We start from the raw sequence: 22854 nt of genomic DNA on the forward strand, positions 1-22854 counted from the left end.
CGGCTCGTGACGACACACTGATGTCTTAAGACACGAAACGATCGGTTTGTGTGAGAAACCGAACAGTATTTATATCATTTTTTACCTCTAATACACCACTATGTCCAACGGCATTCATCACTCGATTCGTTTGGTCTGATCGCGCTCTGACATCGGCAGTGATGTCTCGCGCATATACTTCAATGAGAGCGAGACATCACTGCCGTTGTCAGAGCGCAAGTTTTATTTACTCTTATTGTAGAAGTTCCCATCCACTAGCATTATTTGACAGACAGACAGCAACGGTTGGAGTTAAAAATCATCATTTGTGTTCTAGTGAAGAAACAAAGACACCTACATCTTGGATGCGCTGGTGGTAAGCAGATAAACGTAAAATTGTCATTTTTGGGTGAACTATCCCTTTAAGCTAGCTCTAGACTAAAATGCATGTTTGAGCTGTTTTAACTGAAAGCAACTTGTACTGACAGATCTTAAAATATTTCAGTGCTATTGTTTTGTCTCAAGATGCACACCACTAATGTTTTTTTTTTTTCTAGTGTACGTTTATAAAAGATGCTTAAATATCCTAATTGAACTAAGGCCTAATCCTGGCTTAGGCTAAGCCCCGTCTGTGAAACTGGGCCTAAAGTGCAAATCCAATACAATTAAGCACACTTCTTTTTCCACAAGGGAAGTTTGGAATGACAGGTGAGTGCATGATGACAGAATTGACATTTGTTCTTTAAGAACCAAGGGTCACGTACATCTTTAATCGAGTTATTTTGTCTTGTTGAACATATGTAAATATATCTTACATCAAAGAGAGTCATCAGGATCGTAGTGTACACACAAAAAAAAAAAAATTTCAAATCCTTCATAAAACAGTGATGAACATACAGTATATCTGAATATCTTAGCAGAAATATATCTAAATATTTTGCTTGTACGCGAGTGTGTAACATCAGATGTGGGTGACACAGATGACCCAGTTCTTTCGCAAAGGGTTGAAAATAGCCATGCGGCAGAAAGCAGAGTGGGTAGATAAATGTGTGCTGGTTTAGTGTAAAATATGTGCCTCATGTCCCACTGAGAGTGGGAGTGTTATGATCATTGCACCAGTGACATAATGTGCTGAATGTGCATTATACAGTACAGTAGCTAGAGTACACACACACACACACAATCACAATGCTCCAAAATCACTTAAATAAATAAGTTTCAGATTATTGTGCTGAATTTTGTGCCTTTTATAGTAGAGAAAAGCGGTCAGCAAGAATGATTGTGTGTATGAGCATTAGTATGCATTCACACATGCACATTTGTGTATGTAATCTAAATGTTGAATCCTCTTGTTTTTACTACTACTGCTTACCTATTTATCTGTATTGTATTTTTTTAGGAAATTATACTGAAACAAATACATCACCTGGGACAATTAAGGTAAAATTATTTATTTTTCAGTTTTAGATCATTGTCAGTTGAGAACTTACAAAAAGTCAAAATGGGAATAACAGCATGTCCTAAATGGGTGTTACAAGAATACAGCAAGAATTCAATGGTTGTTATCCATGATTTATTCTTCAACCCAAACTGTCTGATAACAGACCTTAGTCAGTGTAGACACCATATTGAATTTAACATGGATGAAAACAAGGCTGAGGGATAGAGTTAGGCTTTACATGTGCTGTATAAAGGTCACGTCACTTTCAAAAACTGAAAAATCTCACGGAGTTGTCGTCTACTGAAAGTCTTTTGGAAGGATATTTCATCAGCTGAACAATCAGCATCTTAGGGTGCAGTATTTGGCTAGTATCACAGAGTCAGACTGTTGACTATCGGTATAAAGTCTGGTCCACTCCGCAGCTTATTCTGGCCAAAAATAAGAATCAAACACCAAAGATTGTTTCCCTGTACGTTAAATGATGCATGAAGCGATAAATATAATAGCACGTCGGATCATTCGGTTTTTAGTATACAGCTGCTGTATGTGGAGCGGGATTTGAACTCCGCTCAGGTTGTTTGCATTGCGAACAGCCTTTCGATTGTTGCCAACTCTCATTGAAAATGATTTACTTTGTCGCTTTGCTGCAGCAAAACATTGTCAGTGTGATTGCACCTTAACAGAGAAGAGACAGAATCATTAGCTGAGTTTCCATTACAGATTTGCGCAAAAAATTTGTCGATAATAATCTATTGCGAAATGACAGCGTTTCCATTAACGCATGATAAGTCATTCCAAAAATCATGGCAATGGATGTTAGTAGGTTTAAGTATTTAAGTAGCCGTTATTTTTAATCAAAGGAGATTTAGGAGTGTTATCCAAGCATTAATGGCAAGAAAAGCCCTTTATACTTCGTATGAGGTGTTTCTGGGTGTTTCTCAATCCATCTGCTTCAAGGTCTTGATAAATTGTGGCATTTCTTTGTTTAGAATCCAGTATTCCCGTAACTATTTTGTCTTTAATGAGTTTAATAAAGAACTCTGTCTCATCTTCTGTCCAAACATACCACTTCATCTTTAAAGAATGATCGTATGCCAGGTGATCTATAAATGCAAAAAAAAATAGTTTCCATTGCAGTTTTGCGAAATATTCCTTTTTCGAATTGCCTGAAAAACCACTTCATGTGAGCGTAAAAACTTTTTCGTAATATATGGGAGTTTTGCCTGTATTTCCATTGGGCGTATTTTCAATTTGCAATTTCAATTTGCGCAATTTGAAGGGTAATGGAAGCGCAGCTATTGTCTCTTTATCATAATGTGCCCGATTAGGACAAGGTAACAAAAACAAGAATTTGCCACCTCAACTGTTTGCACTTAACTGCGTTAGGATTATGTATCCCATGTCTTTTTATCCCCTAACAACAGAAGACAATTTCTGAAACACAAGCCCCTCAGGATGCAAGAATAAAAGAACATAAATAAATGAATTGCAAGATAAAAAAAGAAAAACATCAGCTATAAAAAAAGGCAGCATCCAAAGCAGTTATGAGTCTGAGGGCTACTAATTCTCCAAATTCTTTGGCTTTTCAAAAGGCACAATGTAAAATCATCAGATATCCAACAGAACTCTCCAAACAGCTTCATAGGCCATATACAGTACTTCTCAGGCCATAACGTCAATGTTGCAGTGCACTGTGCGACATAAGAAGCTCAATTCTCTTGCAAATACATATGCTTTCAATTTATAACCTACTTATAGATATATATATACATCTGAATAACATAGATATGTGCGCACATAAAATCAGGTATTGTAGGTGCAGGTATGAAACTGCAATATGTACATAAAAACTCAGGTGCATAAAATGTTTCGTACAGCATTGTTATTGCACTAGGGAGTTTCTCCCTTTCTGGACGCTCCCAGCATCTAAAACCCTTCCACAACAAACCACAACACCGTATATCTGAGGGTCCGAGGTTTCTAAGAGTCCTGTCCAAGAACTATGCAAAAGATCATGGTCTCCATAGATGAAATCAGGTCTCCATTGGGGTGCTATTGCAATCTGGGATAGAAGGTGGATTGGGATTGCCTTCAGACCTCAGTTGGGTCATCTCTGGAGGGTTGTCCTGATTATGAGGGTGCTGGTAGTGATTATACTGTGAGTTGGGGTGTTTGTAAAGACCTTGTCTGCTTTGGTTGTAGTTAAAGTGCTGGAATCCATCTCCAACAGACTGGTCTGAAGCAAAATTGGGATTGTACCAGGAGTAGCGTGCTCTACCTTGCTTGTGCTGCCCTTGGACTGACCCACCGTCTTTACGCTCAGCGTTCCCAGCCTGCTCGTTGGTTAAATATCCATCGAATGGATTCCGTCCCCGGTTTCGTGGGCGTTGCCTGTTACCCCAGTTTCCGTAGCCTCTGTTACCGTGATTGCGCCGTTGTTGGTGATGATTGTGTTGCCATTGGCCCTTGTTTGGCGAGGGAGAGGACTGGAAGGTATGAACCAAATCAGGATTGGAGGACGACTGAGCAGATGGGTCCTTTCCACCTTCTTGGTTTGCGGACGGGCCCCAGATGAAGCCTCTGTGCTGGGGATTATTCTTAAAGGGGAACTGTAGCTTCCTCTCTTGAGGTGGCAAAAACCGTCCGGTGCCTGGCAAAAAAGGTCCATTGGGGTTGCGAGGGGTTTGAGAATTGAAAGATGGATTTGAGAATCGAGAGGATGCCGTACTAAATGGGTTGTTCTGAGAGTGTCCTGAGGGAGCGGTGTAGAGGGCATTGTTTGGCTGATTGTTGGTTCCTTTGCGGCGTTTAGGGTCGTGGTACTTCTCCGGGTACTGCCAGCGATGACGACCTCGCCGGTACCCAGAATCCTCATCACGTCTGTGGACTTGTGCTGCCGGTTCATCAGCTCTGGCCCCACCAAATTCAATGTCTTCTTCGTCACCCTGGAATAAAAATACTATGAAAATCTTGACATTGGCTTTAAAGGTGCACAAAGTGATTTGTGTCTGTACTTAGTGTGTTTTCTACTTTCTGTACTTTATCAGAGTTTTAGGAACTAATACTTCACTTCACGACATTCCAACGCATAATATCTTACTTTTTACTCCGTTACATTATAAAACACATATGGAAGCTTGTTTCCGCCATGAAATAAAAAACAAAAAAGGTAATTGCAACTTTTTATCTCACAATTCTGACTTTTTTTCCTCGCAACCACGAATTTATATCTCACAATTCTGATTTTTTTTTCTCAGAATTGCATGATATATATTCAGAACTGCATAATATAAAGTCAGAATTGTGAGTTATATAGTCAGAATTGTGAGTTATATAGTCTGAATTGGGAGTTATATAGTCAGAATTGCAAGTTATAAAGTCAGAATTGCGAGTTATATAGTCAGAATTGTGAGTTATATAGTCTGAATTGGGAGTTATATAGTCAGAATTGCAAGTTATAAAGTCAGAATTGCGAGTTATAAAGTCAGAATTGCGAGTTAAGTCAGAAGTGAAAAGTAAAAGTGATCACACTTCAGGGTTCACTGAAGTCTGTGTGTCGACTCAGCGTTCGCCTCCGTGTTGCTTGCATGCCGCTCACTGGACGAGGCGGAGTCACATGACTACACAGGCGGTAGTATGTTTTTAAGGGGAAAGTGAATTGCAAGTTATAAAGTCAGAATTGCGAGTTATAAAGTCAGAATTGCATGATATGAAGTCAGAATTGTGAGATATAAACTCGCAACCGCGTGCTATAATGTCCAATTGTGAGGGAAGAGACACTTTTTTTCCTCAGAATTGCAAGTTTATATCTCACAATTCTGACTGTAACTCACAACTGCATGTTATAAATTCAGAACTGTGAGATAAAAACTCACAATTCTGAGAAAAAAAGTCAGAATTGCGAGATATAAACATGCAATTCTGACTTTAAAAGACGCGAATGTGAGTTTACATCATGCAATTTTGAGAGAAAAAAAAAATCAGAATTGCGAAAAAAACCAACAAGAATTGTGAATTCTGACTTTATAACTCACAATAGCCTTTTTTTCCTCAGAATTATAAGATGCAAACTTGCAATTGCAAGAAAAAAGTCAGAATTGTAAGATTTTATTTTGTATTTAGTGGTGGAAACAAGCTTTCATAAAAACATATTTCTCACAATTTCAAAATCAAGACCTGTTTCAAAATGTGATAGTAATGTAAGTGAAAGACAGTGATTAAATCCCTGTTCTCAGTCGTCAAAATAAAAGTCTCGCTTTATCAGCCAAACGGAACACTTATTGGCCAATGCAAATAATAATAAAAAAAAAAAATGCCCTTGGCAATATATCGGCTGACCACTACATGACTACACCTTTAACACAAGTACATGATCATTGATTATTTATTCCACAAGCAAAACTGTCTAATAGGATGGTTACACAGTTTGTTTTTAAATGTCATTTTGGGACAGGTTTATCGTAAATAATTAATGCCATATTAACACATGAATTCGAATCAATACAGTGACTATTTTTTCTTCAGAATTGATAATTGCATAAATTTTAAGCACAACTTTAGCACAAACTTTCCAGGCAGGCTGGTGCACTGACTCCTGAAAGTTGCGTAAGGCAAGTCAATCAGATTTTCAGCCAGCACTTGCCAGTTTTGTTTGCATCATACAGTTAGTAAATAGACTGGGGAGAAGTGTAAGTACATTTTGCGACTGTGTCTTGATATACGAGTGTTACCTGAACTTCGACAGGGAATATTTTCTCCATCTTCACCATGCGATCCCTTAGCGATCGTATCTCCTCATCCTTCATATTATTCTGCAACTTCACTTCCTGCAGTATATCAGTCAACTTGTCAATATGAGCCTTGAGATCTCCCATATCGGCCTTTCCACCCTCACTCCCTCCTCCTCCTGCTGTTGTTCTTTCCTCCCGGTCTCCCTCCTCTTCTCCGATGCCCACAGTCTCACATACGTCCTTCGCCACACTTTTCCAGGTCTCTCTCTCCTGAGGGTCTTTTTGGCCGTATGTCCGACAAAGCTCCTTCATCCTGACAATGGCCAAGGCCTCGATCTCTTGTCGTGTATGCCTAAAGTCTCCAAGCGCCACCTTAAGAGGAGACATAAGAAGAGATGTTCCTATTAATATAAACTCCTGCTTATGTAAGTGTCTGAAACATTATACATTAATATACATAGACTTTAATATACATATGGTTAGTGACAAGCCAAATCAGATTGGAGTATGCAGTTTTGAGAAAGTTTAAAATTAATATTTTAAAGGCTCATCATTATAGTCTAATATTTCTCTGTAATGTACTGTAGAACAATGTTAGCAATACATATAATATTCTTTCTCAGGCCTGAAACAAACCATTTTCAGGTGCCTGCATTTCCCATTTTAGATTTAAAGTTAGACTTGAACACAATGAGGCACCTCATAGCAGATCTCTTTAACAGCCTGTGTGCGAAGCTCTTCCAAGCTGAGTCTGTGTTTGGACTCCTGGGAGGTAGGTATGCGGCGGCGCTGGGGGATCTGATACACACGTAGCGGCTCCCTCCTCTTCCCACTGCTGGGCAAACCACACTTCTTCACGATAGACTGCATCTGCAAACAATCAGCGAGAACAGAAGACTTACTTCCTGTCCAGTGTCAGAAATTAAGTGTTCAGAAACAGCTACACACAGTGAAACAGAGTGGAACCGAATGCAGTGGTCTCGAGATGAGCTTTTAAAACTCAAACAATTTGAAGGCCGCTTCTCAAAAACACTCAAGATACAAGATTATATTATTTTTAGATAAATGACAGCAAGATACAATGATTAATTGATTATAATGTAAATTAATTGATTGTAATGTTTATAATGTAACGCCATGTCACCTACCACGGATATATTCATGGCGAGAAAAAAAGTAAAAAAAAAAAAAAGTAAGAAACTATAAAATATAAAACAACAAATAAAGTTTAAAAAAAAAAAAAAAAACTTTTATAGAAGGTTTTTTAAAGTTTATCTTTGATAACATCTAAAATTAAGTGCAGTCTTCATTAAAAATCATGGGTCCCACTTTATATTAAGTGGCCTTAACTACTATGTACTTACATCAAAAAATAAGTACAATGTACTTATTGGGTTCATACTGAATTGCAAAACACTTTTTCTGCTATTGAATTGGGATACGGGTAAGGTTAGGGAAAGCTTTGGTGGTACGGGTAGGTTTAAGGGTAAGGTGTAAGGGATGGGTCAACAGTGTAATTATAAATGTAATTACAGAAATGAATTACAGATGTAATTATATGCAGGTTTTTAAAAAAAATAAGTACAATGTAAAAACATGTATGAACTAGGGCTGTCAAAATAACGCGTTAATTTCGATTAATTAATCTGAGAAAAAAATAACGCGTTAAAAAAATAACGCAAATTAATCCATTCCGTATTGACCTTTGAACGGACGTTGACGCGTTGCGTGCGAATCGCGACTGTCATTAGGACATCGCAAAAGATTTGTCAACACAGAAAACACTTCACCACTGGATAGGATTTTCTTTTTGTTTACTGAAAGTGTGGTTTATGTCAGCTGCACGTGCAGGACGCCTGTCAGAGAAGATGAAGTGACGTTCTTTTGAGCACTATTCAAACCCAGCGGTTATTCAGGAAAAACATTCTCCGAATGTGCCTCGTGAAACATGGATTCGGTCTTATGAACTTTTAGCATTGTGTCAGTTGAAAGAAAGACGATGCTTACTTTGAAAGAGCTTGCACACACGAGAACGGCTCCAGGTTCAAAGGTCAATACGGAATGGATTAATTTGCGTTATTTTTTTAACGCGTTAATTTTGATTAATTAATTTGAGAAAAAATAACGCGTTAAAAAAATTAACGCAGATTAATCCATTCCGTATTGACCTTTGAACCTGGAGCCGTTCTCGTGCGCGCAAGCTCTCTCTGTCTTCAAAGTAAGCACCGTCTTTGCACTCTCTCTACCTCACACATAATAATCTAAATCAACTGAGACAATGCTAAAAGTTCATAAGACCGAATCCATGTTTCACGAGGCACATTCGGAGAATGTTTTTCCTGAATAACCGCTGGGTGTGAATAGTGCTCAAAAGAACGTCACCTCATCTTCTCTGACAGGCGTCCTGCACGTGCAGCTGACATAAACCACACTTTTAGTAAACAAAAAGAAAATCCTATCCAGTGGTGAAGTGTTTTCTGTGTTGACAAATCTTTTGCGATGTCCTAATGACAGTCGCGATTCGCACGCAACGCGTCAACGTCCGCTAACGTCCAATTCGCGACCTAATGACTCATTTGAACAGATTCATTTTAATGAATCATGACAACAACTGATCTGTCCACACGGTCCATAATGAATCATTTACTCGAACAACTCTGAAATGAGAACACAAGTGTGCTTACCTCATTTAGCAAGAGTGGTTAGTAAAATTAGCCTTAATAATCCACACTATTTTCAGGTTATTTAAATGACAATGTGTAGTAAATTAGGCCTACCTATAAAATCAGTTCGTTTAGACTGGAGTGAGGTGAAACCAGAACAAAGCAAGTTGTTGTTAGCTAGGTGCATTCAATTGGATATGGTAGAAAATTATATTATTAGTTAATATAACTTATAAATGCTACTTTTTAATACTTTTCAGGTTTAGCAAAAAAGCATCTTCTCTTACAAAGCTATAAAATCATTTTTTTTCTTTTTTCTTTTTTTTTGCAAAGAGGGCAAGAAAGAATTACAGTGAGAGTAACGGGTACTTTATTGTCAGTATCGGGCTCGCAGATCACGTGGGTAGGGCACTTTTTACTGTTTGTGTGGATGACCATGTCTGTCACCACCGAAGACCATTTTTGACCCAGGAAAAACCCTGCATTGATTCATTTGAATTGAAATATTTAATACTTTCACAGCAAAAATTATGTAGGCTATGCGATTAATTTAGATTAATTAATCACAGAGTATGTAATTAATTAGATTAAAATTTTTAATCGATTGACAGCCCTAATATGAACACAAGAAGTGCATAGTATCAAATGATTAATTTAAATGTAAGTACATAGTAGTTAAGGCCACTTAATATAAAGTGGGACCAAATCATGAGATGCAATGAAAAAATTATTTAGCCATTTATGTTTTATCAAGAATAAAATGCATAATACATAATATTCTAAATATTCTAATAAAAATGTCCTCTCTTTCGTGGTAATATAGCAAAATACTGCATATTTGGTTTGGGAAATGTTATCCTAAAATTATTTAGCAATCATTTAGCCATTTATGTTTTATCAAGAATAAAATGCATAATACATAATATTCTAAATATTCTAATAAAAATTTCCTCTCTTTCTTGGTAATACAGCAAAATGCTGCATATTTATTAGCATAGCATGCAAGGTTTGGGAAATGTTATCCTAAAAATTTAATTTCTTTTTTTTATATTCTTACTCTCATGTTGTTCCAAACCTATATAGCTTTCTAGCATGTAACACAAAAGCAGAATTTATGAATATCCTGGCCGTCCTTTTCAATACAATGAAAGTGAATGAAGACTGAAAAATGACTAAAAAAAAGCATCATAATATATTCTATAAGTGGTTCATGTAACCTGTGTGCAAAATTCCAAAACATGTCTTCTGAAGCCATATAAAAGCTTTGAGACAAAAGCTTTTTGAACAATGATTTAAATAAAGTTATAGAGCACGAGTTTGGATTAAAATATAAAATATATATAATACAGTTTATTTAATGAATCGACAACCTAAGCAATTTCAAAACAAGGTTGGTTGTGCATGTGTTAGAGAGAGACAAACCACGTTAACAAGTCAACAGAGTTCAGGATCGTTGTATTGGCGTTACAGCGGTGCGTGTCTGACCTTGTTGGCTGGTAGTTTCTCTCTGAGAGAAGAGATGAGCCTCCAGCTCTCCTCACAGGACCGCTTATCTGAGTCATCTCCACTGTCTGAGTCTGCATACTGCACACAGAGACAGAAAGACACATTAGCTTGTTTCTAAAACCTAGCGAGCTGCATTTACTGTAGCTTCTATGGCAACGTGCTAAATGTCACGGGACCTCTTAATGGACTGATTTGGAGCGCTCTACCAACAGTAGCCAGCCATTCTGCACACCGCACACACACACACACACACACACACACACACACTGTGAAAACATTTAAAACAAATAAAAATATTTAAAACCAAGGTTATAACAAGGGTATAGGGTACCAGATTGTACCACTTCGGTACCAAGTCGGTACTGAAATTTGAAAAAAAAAGGAAAAAAAAAAAAAGACGATACCAGCATTTCCCCCTAGCATTTTGAGCACTGTTGAACAGATTCTCTCTGATTGGCCACTGTGTTCACGTGCTCAACAGATAAGCCTGTGATTGGCTACAATGATCAACACTTGAAAAACATGTTGTAAATAGACATCTTTGATGCTCACCGAGCGCTTACACAGATACAAACAGGAGTGTTTGAAAGCAGGCATCTATCAGCGGATCTATCAAATGCTCCTGCGTGTATCTGTGTAAGCGCTCGGGGAAGAGCGTCAAAGATGTCCATTTACAACATGTTTTTGAAGCGTTGATCATTGTAGCCAATCACAGACATATCTGGTATCGTCACATTTTTAAAATTAATTTCAGTACCGACTTGGTACCGAAGTCTGTACTTTTGACAACCCTACCCTCTTATCTTAAATAATGTGTGTTTTCTTACCAGTCTCTGCTGTTCCAGTATCTGGTCGGCCTCCTCCTTCTCTTTGCGGTACTGATTCTCCAGATCCTGCAGTCTAAGAGAGAGTGGGTTTGAGAGAGAGAGAAAACATTAGCAAGGAAACGCCTGCTGAAAAAAAGAAGAAGCTGAAACCAGGTTTTTTTGCTGGTCTAGATGGACTACCAACAAATCTTGCTGAGGTTGACCTGTAGACCATTTTGGTCATGACTAGTAGATCACCTTGGACCAGCAACAAACCAGACACCTCGTTCCAATAACCAGCTTGATCACACATTTTAATATTTATTTCAGATACATTTTTACAAGGCTATGAACTGAACACAAGACCTTCCATATAGGAACATCTGTTAAATGTGTTTTTACCTCTTCTCCATCTCCTGCTTTATGTCAATGCCTTGTTTCTCCAGCAGTTCTTTCTGTGCGTAGCTCCAGTCCACTGGCTCCCCCTGCTGTTCCTGTGTGGCACTGCGCTCTCTCTCTAGACGGGCCTGCTCAGGGTGGTTAAACCTGAACACATGGTTCTTCCCCATCACTATACGGTTACCTATACAAGCAAAGAACAAACAAGAATGAAAGTTTTCAAGCTATAGTATGTTTTTGTAGGAAGATACATTTTGGGAATTACATGTTGCTAGACTACGATTTCTGCATCACACAGAACTGTGCATAGCATGTGAACAGAATATCCAGATGACCACTAACATTTGCCATAAAGTAAAGTATACAACCAGAGAGCAATGCACTGGTTGCTGTATCCCACAATTCAACTTGACTCTCCTTCTTTCTTGACTCATCAACTGGCAAGCGGCTATGGAAGTGATGGTAAAATTGACATCTTGCTCTCTTCTGACTGCCGTTATCAATCTCTCTCTATTTTTTTCCCCTCTTTTTGAAAGATGTGAAAACAGAGTTTTCTTTTGCTATTTGAGCAAATGGGAACACAAAAAAACATTTAATGTAGTCTCTCATTCACTGCTATAAAAGTTAACCCAACTATGACGATTTCCGCTTCTGAAAAAACACGGAGATGTGAAAAGGGTCTATATAAATGCAATATGTTTTTTTGTTGATTGTGTTCCAAATGTGAACGAACAAAAGTCTTATGGATTTGGAACAACACAAGCGTGAGTAATTGATGACAGAATTTCCATTTTTGGGTGAACTATCCCTTTAATTGGATTTAAAAATGCAAAATAGCTGCAGTTATTTCCAAATGAAAGTATTTGACATGTTGTCCTGTATAACAGCATTTTATTTAAAATAATAGGCAGTATGTACTGCAAGGTCTGTAGTGTAGTAAACAATACACTAGTATTCCATTCTGAACCACAGAAATAAAAACACATCAAAAATTGAATTGAAAAAAAAAGGTCACCTTGCTTGAGTACAACACCGTCATTGATGCGTTTGCCATTGACGTATGTTTCTGCTCCAACTAACGGCTCCAAAGTCACCACCACTGCAGACACACACACACAGATATTTAGGTTTGAGACCTGATTACATACGTTTCAAACATTAAAAACATAAAAATGGCTTTGTCATGCCCAAAACATCACTTGTTGATGTGGCAAAATATAGTCTTTAAAACTTTAATGCATTATATAACTACTAGGGCTGTCAAAATTAACGCATGTTTAATTTTTTTTAATTTAACGCACAAAAAAATATTTAATGCAATTAACGCAGCATCCATTTTTTCCTGTCACCCTTTAGCTAGAGTTACATTATATCATCACGCTATCATTCATTCAAGAGCTATTAAACTATTCAAGCGATAAGACAAAAAAAAAGAACTTAAATCTGTACTAGCGCACCGTCTGTGAATCTGTGACAGGCACACGACTCATGCGCGCAGAAAGCTCTTTCAGACAGCGCGCCGGCCGCATTGAGATCTTTCACGCTTGAATGGAAAAAACCCCCCCACAAAAGTATGCCCAAATACCCGCTTTGAGTATCCTTGTAAGAACAGTCTTAAATGACCATAAAGAGTCAGATCCGCAACATGTGCGTCAGATCTTAAAGTGACAGCAGCCTAATAAACCTGCTGCTGTGATGTCTGTCATTAATGATGATCAAAGAACAAAAGACAAACAGAAAATCACTCACTGCTTGACTGAATAACTTTTGTAGCTTTAATAAGGATTAACTATATTTAATTTATAATTTCTGCAGTGCAGACTGTGAAGTGTTTGATAACTTTCTTCAATTTCTGTATATTTTCAACCGGTTAGATCAAATATTTAAAATATACTGTCTTAATATTGTAATAATTTCACATTTAATCTTCAAATTAATGTAGAAACATAAAAATATATTAAAAACTTTAATGTTAGGTGTGATTAATCGTGATTAATTACAGAAAAATGTGTGATTAATTAGTTCATTTAATTGTAATCGATTGACAGCACTAATAACTACTATATAACTATATGGCTACTTATGTGACAAAACATATGGATATGTATGTAATATTTTATTTACATGTAGCCCTACACAACCGTGTTAGTAAGATTTTTTTGGTTTTTGAGGTTTTTGAAAGTCTTTTCTGCTCACCAAGACCGCATTTATTTGATCAAAAGTACAGTAAAACAGTAATACTGAGAAATATACCAATTTAAAAGAACTGTTTTCTATGTGAATATATTTCAAAATATAATTCATTTCTGTGATCAAAGCTGAATATAAAGCATCATTACTCCAGTCTTCAGTGTCACATGATCCATCATTCTAATATGCTGATCTGCTGCTCAAGAAATATTTCTTCTTTTTTTCTTCTTCTTATGTTGAAAACAGTTGTGCTGCTAAATATTTCTGTGGAAACCATGATTTTCTTCAGAATTCTTTGATGAATAAAAAAAATTCAACAGACCAGCATTGATTTTAAATAGAAATCTTTTGTAAAATTATGTCTTTAGTGTCACTTTTGTGCAAATCAGTGAATGTAATAAAAGTCATGTGACTGCTCTCACCTTCATTATTGTCATTGACTTCACTGCAGAAGACGCAATGCAGTTCCTTTATAAACTGACCGCTGAGACGAATATCCACATCCTCCTGACCAACCCTGAAACACACACACACAAACACACTCAGCCATGAGACACACAGTGCAGTATTTACACAGAAACATCACTCCTTCAAAAACTCACTGCTCACTCACCTAGTGACTCCATCTTTAATATAATAGATCAGACACTCTGACATCAGAGGATCCTCGTTCAGATTCACCAGGTGAGGCGTCTGGGGAGAAAACACATGATCAGTCGCCTGGAAGCATTATGGACCTAATGAGGACACGTTGTGTGCTAGGATAGTTGAGTATGAGTAAAATCATATTTGTATGTTTTAGAGAAACTTTGAGTCTCAAGATGTGGTCACATTAGCAAAAACTCAGTGAAATTTAATCAGCAAAAAGCTCCACTGTCTATCATCAATAGTGTAACTATGTATGAAGCAGAGCTCACACAAAAGTCACTTTCAAACCAAGCAGATTTTTGTTAGTCAACGCAGCAAATTTGCTTGACCAACTTGAACCGTGGTGAAATCAGCATAGGGCGAACTTTTGCCCTCATGCAAAATTCCTGATTGATGAATTCCAATTAAAATGTCTGGATTTCGTCTGAGAAACCATAAATGTGTTCACACCTTTAAAGCTGCTTTGACCAAATGTGTATTGTATACAGCATAATTCAAATAAATATGACTTGACTCACTCTTTTGGGTGAGAAAACACCCACTGTTCCTCCATCCTCTTTCACAGACACACCCATCTCAGCCAGCAGTGACTCCCTAATGCGTCACAACAAAGAGAAACAGTGTGGGATTCACATTGGTATCAGTCTCACAGAGCCAGATTTTTGACCATCAGCATAAAGTCTGGTCCACATTATTCTAGCTAAGGACTGAGTTTGAAGTCATCTGACTGACATGCAAAATACACATAAAGCACAAGTAGGTCACTTGCTTTGCAAAAACCATATAAAACACCTTGATGCATTGTAATGAAAGCAGTTATAATGCACACGAAATTCAAGAGTTTCAAGCAACACATAGCGATGCTTTGTTACTGAGGCCCTGTTTACACTAGTGCATTTTCATTTAAAACTACATTTTAAAAATAAATAGCAAATGAATTTAATAATTTGGGCTCTGTTGTTAATTGTAACCTTCATTATAGTAATGTGCAAGTAAGGGCTCCCTAATAGTTTACAGCATTAGCAGAGATAGATTTTTTTATCCTTAAGAAAACGGTAATAATAATTAAATACATTTAAAGACAGAGACATAATTTGTTCAGTAAAACATTGTTTAATAATAATAAAAAAAATTGTTTTGTTTTCTCACCCTGCTGTACCGAACCTGTATCGAACTTCAAAACCTAGGTACGTACCAAACCATCATTTTTGTGTACCGTTACACCCCTAGAATTTACTGATTAAATATAAAATACTGGTTAAATAATAACACTGCTTTGATTTATATAGCTACATGCTAGCTCTTTCCTTTATGAAAGATTACTGCCACGTGCTTATATGAAGAGTTACTTCCTATCATACAGGCAGAGAAATTATGTGTTAGCTGGCCATTGGCTGTAGTCTCTGCAGCGCATTCAAGCTCAACTTTTCAGCCCAGATGCATGTGACAACACAGTCGGCTTTCGTCTGCATTAGTTCTTGTCGGTTTGGTGTGTCTGGACATTCACATTCACAGGGTAAAGTTATTTCATAAATTACATCTTAATTCAGTCCATTACAACAGATTATGTTATACTTGTGTACACATTTTGAATACTGCAAACACTTCGTTGGGTTGTGCCTGCTCTTACCTGTCCTGTCGTATCGACTCGGTTTTCCTGAGTTTCTCCTCCCATGTTTCATTCAGCTCTGCAATTATCTTCTCCGTTTCCTGTTAGACATTAACATTGGCTTAGTTGACAATCTTTTGGAAAGTGGTGTAGCTGCTGAATTTCTGAAAATCTCTGAAATTACAACTCTGTTACCTACTCTAATACTAAGCTACCAGGGGTGTGAAGAGATCTATAGTGGCTAAATATTAAAGATTAAGTGGATATTTGAAATTAATGTTGTTTGGCCAATATTAAACTAGGATTGATACTTCATGCTGTAAAGTGTAACAACAACGATCTTGGCGCCCTTGTTATCATACATATGTACACAAGTTGATTGTTTAGAATATTATGTATATTACATTGTGTATTATAAGAGTGTTGTTTAATAAAACCATAAAATGACTTGCTTTGGATACTTTATTTAAACCAATTATTATTGCCTCGTTTTTATATGTATTTTAAGTTATTTTAAAGGCTATTGTTCACATAGGTCTATTTTTATTACCACAAAAATATGATCCGATTGCTTGATTAATTGTCAAAATAATTGAACAATTACCCGATTACCAAAATAATCGTTAATGACAGCCCTAGATTAGTTAAATAAGTAAAAGGCATCTGCAGTGTTTTGCATTTTGTGACTTTCAGTCAAATAAAGGACTATTTTTCAGTCATATTTTGTCATTGAAGATTTCTTAAATATAGCATTTCTTAAAAATATTGTCACATTATTGTGAACCCAATAACATGTATCGTCTCGTCTCGTGAGCTAAGTGTATCGTCACACCCCTATAAGCTGCTGAATTATGAAAATACGTTCCCCAACATGCTGTTGGTGTTCTAGTTTTTGGCTGTTGTTGGCAAGAAAGAGTCATGTGTACCTTGAGTCTCTCCACGGCCTCCTCTTTACTGATGTGCTCAGTAGGACTAGTGGGTGTCACACCCTCCATTGGTGCATCAGAGGTAGACTGTACATATGAGAGCGAGGGCTGATGGAGCTCACTTGATGCACCACCCAAAGCAGGACGGCCCGTTTCAGACCCTGAGAGAAAAAGAGCATGAGAGTCATTTAATTTCTCAAATGACTGACTGTCTACAGCTAAAAGACACTATGAAATCAAATTAAGAGTTTGTGGCCTTTAGTCCATGTCTGTTAACTTCTATGCATCTTGTGACCATGCAATCAGATTTCCCTCCCAAATACTCATTACTGTAATGCAAAAAACATCTAATTTCTCTAATGAGGAAAAATAAACTACCATTCATGAGTTTTTTTTGTTTGTTTGTTTTTACTTTTGTTCAGCAAGGATGCATTAAATTGATCAAAAGTGACAGTAAAGACATTTAAAATGTTTAAAAAGATTTATATTTCAAATAAATGAACTTTCTATGAAAAGACGGCTTACCACGGCTTCCAGAAAAATATTAAGCAGTTTTCAACATTGATAATAATCAGAAATGTTACCCGAGCAGCAAATCATCATATTAGAATGATTTCTCAAGGATCATGTGACACTGAGGACTGGAGTAATGATGCTGAAAATTCAGCTTTGATCACAGGAATAAATTACACTTTAAAAAATATTCAATTAGAAAACAGTATTTAAATGGTATTATTTCACAATATTGCCGTTTCTACTGTATTTTTTATCAAATAAAAGCAGACTTGGTGAGCAGAAGAGACTTCTTTCAAAAACAGAAAAATCCCTTTTTCAATTAGTGTACATTAATAAAAAATTGTTTTGTTGTTGCTGATTTTTATAATGTTAAAAACAGTCATTCATTAATTTGAGTAATGAGAATCTAATGAGAACGTCAATTGTGAATGAATTTTAAAATCTGGTACTAAATATAGGTTTAAACCATCTTCAATTTTGCTTTAAAGTCAGCATGTAATCAAAATTGACCATTCTTATTTTTTATGGATATTGCAGTATTTATTATAAATTATTTATCCACACACATCTTTTTTTTTTAATATTCACATGTCCTCCTAAACTTTAATCAAAATAACTTCCTCTCCCTCTTGCAGCATCTCTTCTCTGATGAGAGGGCGGAACAACCTGTCACTCTCATGAGATCCACCAATAGCAAACCACAACCATCCAATCAATTCCCCATGGACAAAATCAATTCCAGCCCTATATTTGTTCTTGTTCCAGAAGCCATTTCACTCGGATAATACTTCACAATAGGGAACAAAAGTCTATCAAATCGTCAATTTCATGCCAACTTTAAATAACTGTATCAGAGTGCATCTCCAAGACACATTACCTATGTTTATACTTATTTTAGCACTGTCCTCGTGTGAACGGACCTCTCTGAGAGCTGTTAATGTCAGATATAAAGAGTACGTGTACATATACCTGAGGCAGTGATGAGGTTGCTGAGTCCCTGAGACAGGAGGAGCTCTTTGAGTCTGTTGACCTCGTCTTTGAGCTCCCGGACGAGACGAGCGTTTGGATCCTCATTTATCATAGCGTTACACTTTATCTGCTTAGCTCTGTCTGCATACCTGCAGCAAGACACAGTTCATGAATTTAGATGGTATAAAAAAGAAAACGTACCTCAAATTTATTCTTAAAAAGAAAGAACTGTGCTTTTACCTGAGAGTACTGAGTGTTTCTTCATAATTGATATCTGCTGGGCTCAGAGCAGCAATCATGGCCGTGCGAGAGTTTCCACCTTCAAACACAAACACTCAATTAAACATCAGTGTTTAAAGACATGTTTGCACCAAGGACAAGAGTACACTATTGAACACACTCCTTCATGTTATCAATAAAGTTAAAAATGAATACATTAACAAATTAAATTAAAGCAGTGATATGAAGCTTTCAAGTATTTCTCAATTAAGTAAGCAATGTTTTAATTTTTTCAAGCAATTATTCAAGTAAACTTAAGACAGTAATAAAAGAAATAAATGAAGAGAAGTCGTTTGATATTGCTTTTTGATTAACATTAACAAAATAATAGAGCGACAGGTCTATAAGGTCTCATTTTTGCAACTGTTTATACAGTCATTAAAAATATAGGGTCAGTAAAAAAAACAGTAATATTGTGAAATACTATTACAATTTAAAAATCTTTTTTTTTTTTTGAATATATTGTAAAATGTAATTTATTCCTTATTCCTATCAAAGCTTAATTTTCAGCATCATTACTCCAGTCTTCAGTGTCACATGATCCTTCAGAAATCATTCTAATATGATGATTTGATGCTCAAGAAATATTTCTAATTATTATCACTGTTATAAACAGTTTTTGCTGATTCATAGTTTTGAGGAAACCACGATACACTTTTTTCAGGATTCTCAGAGAAAGTTCAAAAGAACAGTATTTAGTTTAAATAGAAATCTTCTGTAACATTATAAATGTCTTTACTGATATTTTTGATCAATTTGAATGCATCCTTGCTGAATAAACGTTTTATTTTCTTTAAAAAAACAACTTCAGAACAGTAAAATATTTTAGTTGCACGGACTTTCAATTTTAAATTGATCTTCATTTGTATTTCAAGTCAATGGTGACAATTTTCAATTTAAATATGGCAATTTTCTTTAAAATATTCATTAAAATCGAAATCTTTCACAAGACAAACAGCTGATATCTGCATCTCTGTAAGTTACTAGAACCCCACATGAAAAAAAAAAGTTCTCGTCAGACCAATTTTCCCCCTGGGTGTGAGCAGATCTATAGGAATGTATCGTTTCAATTCACAGCCTGTGAATAGGCCTTTAGACAGCAAGACATACCTAGATTTTCTCTCAATAACCACGTGAGCACAGAATCCCTGTAGGGAATGAAATCAGAGCGTCTCTTCTTTGAGCCGTGCTGTGGAGGGGAAGTATATTGTTACTCTTGACAATGAACTCAACAATTGAGACAAAACAATGAAAGACAAGTGAAGAGGAGGAGATGACAGATGGGAAACAAACAGAACTGAAGCAGCAGTAAGAAACAGAGGAGAGACAGAAAAACTAAAGAGCAGAAGAAAAAGAAGTTCTTACCATGTCTGCCAGTGCCGAGATGACTTTACCCAGTGTTGTCAGAGATTTGTTAATATTGGCTCCCTCCTAAAAAACAAACAATTATTTTAAAATATCTTTTAATACTTTTAAGATTAAAATGTGAATTCAACTGAAAGAGTAATTTGTCATAATTTACTTAACAGAATGTCCAAAGCTTTTCTGTACAGTTAAGTAACTTGAGATGTAAAGCTCCAAATAGTACAAAAAAAGCTTGATACATCTGGGTTACATATGACACGTGTCCAATTTAAGATAAATTCCCTTCCGCTCATAGCTTATTTTAACTAATTTATTAATCCTTATTAACGTTAAAAAAGTTATTCATTCAAGAGCAGTGAGTGATTTCTCTTTGTCTTTTGTAGTTTGATTAACATTAAAAACACAAACAGCAGCAGGAATATTAGGCTGCTGTCACTTTAAGAGTGAATGCACAGATCTAATATAGTGATACTGTACACATGCGTTTATGTTCTCCGCTGTTTCTGTTCACTTAAGACATAACCGACTGTTTATTTGGATACTCACTTTTTTTTTTACATAAATAGTGTGAATTTGTCCGCTCAAACACAAGACGACGTGAATGAGAGCTCAGTTTAGTATTCATGCGCTGTCCAAGACGTGGCTTTCTGGGTGCGCGCTTCGGATGTGTGCACACAAAATGAATGAGCTCCATTTCGCGTCTTCTTGCGCTTGAATATTTAAATTGTCAAGGATTAAACTTCCGTAACAATGCAGCGCTGGCCCGTCAACTTCCCCAACTGGCATGTGACACCGATTCATATACTCGCCAACACCGATTTTTACTTGCATTTGGCACTTGGCGAGTCTTAATTTTAGGCCCTGCTTATATACATTTCACATATGTAGCTGCAGATGACTTAATTTATAGTATAATAGTTAAAGACACTTAATATAAAAGTGGGACCAAAGTTTGGAATAATTATGATTGTCACTTTTGTTTTTTGTCTTTGAAAGAAGTCTCTTCTGCTCATCAAGACTGCATTTATTTGATTAAAAACACAGTAAAAAACAAAATATTGTGAAATATTACAACATAAAATAACTTTCTATTTGAATAAATATTTAAAATGCAATTTATTCAAAGCTGAATTTTCAGCATCATTACTACAGTCTTCAGTGTCATATGATACTTCAGAAATCATTCTAATGATGATGATTTGGTGCTCTATTATTGGTGCTCAATTATTAATAGCGGTTCTTATCGTAATAATATTTCACAATATTATTGTTTTTACTGTTTTATTTTGACTGGTTATATTGTGTCTGTGTACTTCATATTTAACAAGTCACATGAACTACTTTTATGAAAAGTTTATGGAGTATTTTAATTTTGACATCCCCTTTGTATGAAAAAGAGGTGCATGAACATCCTTCAGAAAATCTCCTGAGTTCCACAGAAAAAAATTCAAACAGTTTTTGATGATGAGGGTGGGTAAATGATGACAGTATGTTGTTTTTGTTTAAACTCCTTCCTTTAATTCAAAACTAATATGACATCAAACACACCTTCAACCTCATGCCTTTGGCTCCAGATGAGTCTGCTCTCTCACTTCCTGCCAGATCAACCAGGCTGATCTTGCTCACCTGAGCAGTACACAAAGAGACCAAAGTGAGTAAAGAATAACATAAAAAGGAGTGTTTTCTAATCTCTCACACACACCTTCTCAGTGTCCAGGCTGGTCATGTGGTCATGTCGACGCTGTGTGAATAGGATGGTGAAGACTGCATGCGAGCGACTGCTGGTCTCGTTCATATTGGTAGCAGCAACCGTCCTTTAAGTAACAAAAATGATTTTTGGCTTTTATTAATCTGATTAATACAAGTAATCATTGACAGATTAATCAAATATCAAAAGAGTGCTTATTTACAAACTCAATCATAATCATGTTTGTGTGTATAATAATACCTGGCTTTGTTGCCAGTGTCCATGAGATCTGCAATATCATTGTAGTTTGTAACCGCCATTTTGGAGAGGTCTTCTACATAAGGGCCCATTATAGGGTGCTCTCTGACCCTCAAGGACCCTTTGCTTTTGGGGTTCAACAAGTCCCGGACCCGCTCACAGTAAATCTCCATATATGAAACCTAAAAACATATTATACATAAAATTATATCAAATCATAATACAGTATAAATTATATATAAATATAAAGTATAATATATAAAGAGTCAGCTCATTTTATATCAAGAAAATGTTCATTCACAGTTTAATCTGAAGTCACATGCATTATGAGTCCATGCAGTTCTTTCTTTTAGGAGACAACAACTTAATTTGTCTTGCACTTTGACCTTTAAAACTTTGCAGACCGTTAACATTCACAAACAGCTGTATTACACACTGCATGAAAGGTAATATTCGAAAAAGCATAATAGAGGCACTTCAACACTGCAAATGGACACTCCAGCACACAGTGGCTCAGACACACACAAACATACCTCCACAGAGAAGGACAGGTCAGGGTCAGTGTTATCTGCTGTTTGCCTGAACAAATCCTCACACATCTATGGGGGGAAAAATGCACAAAATCAGAGAGATGTGATCACTAAAAGTGCTCAATTCAGCACAAGTACAGAATAAATTAATTACTTCAAGTAATTACAATTGTTTTAGAGTGTTTGAAGAACCACTCACTACTCCCTAATAAACAGACCCAACTGTTATTGTTCTTGTTTATTACAAAGTGCATATGGCAAAAGCATATTTTCAAACAACTTTGCAAATGCCCTTTTCATGTGTTGCACCTCCTCCAACTCAAACATCACAAATACAGATTTTACGGGTGCTT

General features: G+C 36.3%; 1 protein-coding gene across 2 annotated transcripts in view; it reads right to left on the bottom strand.

Moving 5' to 3' along the window:
* Positions 1-1414: 1414 nt before the first annotated feature.
* Positions 1415-22854, bottom strand: part of kif1c (kinesin family member 1C) — a 45665-nt gene continuing 24225 nt past the window's right edge. For both annotated transcript variants that reach the window (XM_048189756.1, XM_048189758.1), the window contains exons 6-25: positions 22505-22570; positions 21975-22153; positions 21729-21840; positions 21575-21652; positions 20027-20092; positions 19772-19850; positions 18623-18701; positions 18383-18531; positions 16898-17058; positions 15993-16072; positions 14881-14956; positions 14328-14407; positions 14137-14231; positions 12540-12623; positions 11528-11708; positions 11147-11219; positions 10299-10397; positions 6850-7020; positions 6151-6522; positions 1415-4365 (exon numbers count right to left, since the gene is read on the bottom strand). In XM_048189756.1, coding sequence (XP_048045713.1) covers positions 3454-4365; positions 6151-6522; positions 6850-7020; positions 10299-10397; positions 11147-11219; positions 11528-11708; positions 12540-12623; positions 14137-14231; positions 14328-14407; positions 14881-14956; positions 15993-16072; positions 16898-17058; positions 18383-18531; positions 18623-18701; positions 19772-19850; positions 20027-20092; positions 21575-21652; positions 21729-21840; positions 21975-22153; positions 22505-22570 — 3192 coding nt within the window. In that variant the 3' untranslated portion in view covers positions 1415-3453. The remainder of the gene's footprint in view (positions 4366-6150; positions 6523-6849; positions 7021-10298; positions 10398-11146; positions 11220-11527; positions 11709-12539; positions 12624-14136; positions 14232-14327; positions 14408-14880; positions 14957-15992; positions 16073-16897; positions 17059-18382; positions 18532-18622; positions 18702-19771; positions 19851-20026; positions 20093-21574; positions 21653-21728; positions 21841-21974; positions 22154-22504; positions 22571-22854) is intronic.

This window comes from Megalobrama amblycephala, linkage group LG4, assembly GCF_018812025.1.
Source record: "Megalobrama amblycephala isolate DHTTF-2021 linkage group LG4, ASM1881202v1, whole genome shotgun sequence".
Classification (NCBI taxonomy): Eukaryota; Metazoa; Chordata; class Actinopteri; order Cypriniformes; family Xenocyprididae; genus Megalobrama; species Megalobrama amblycephala.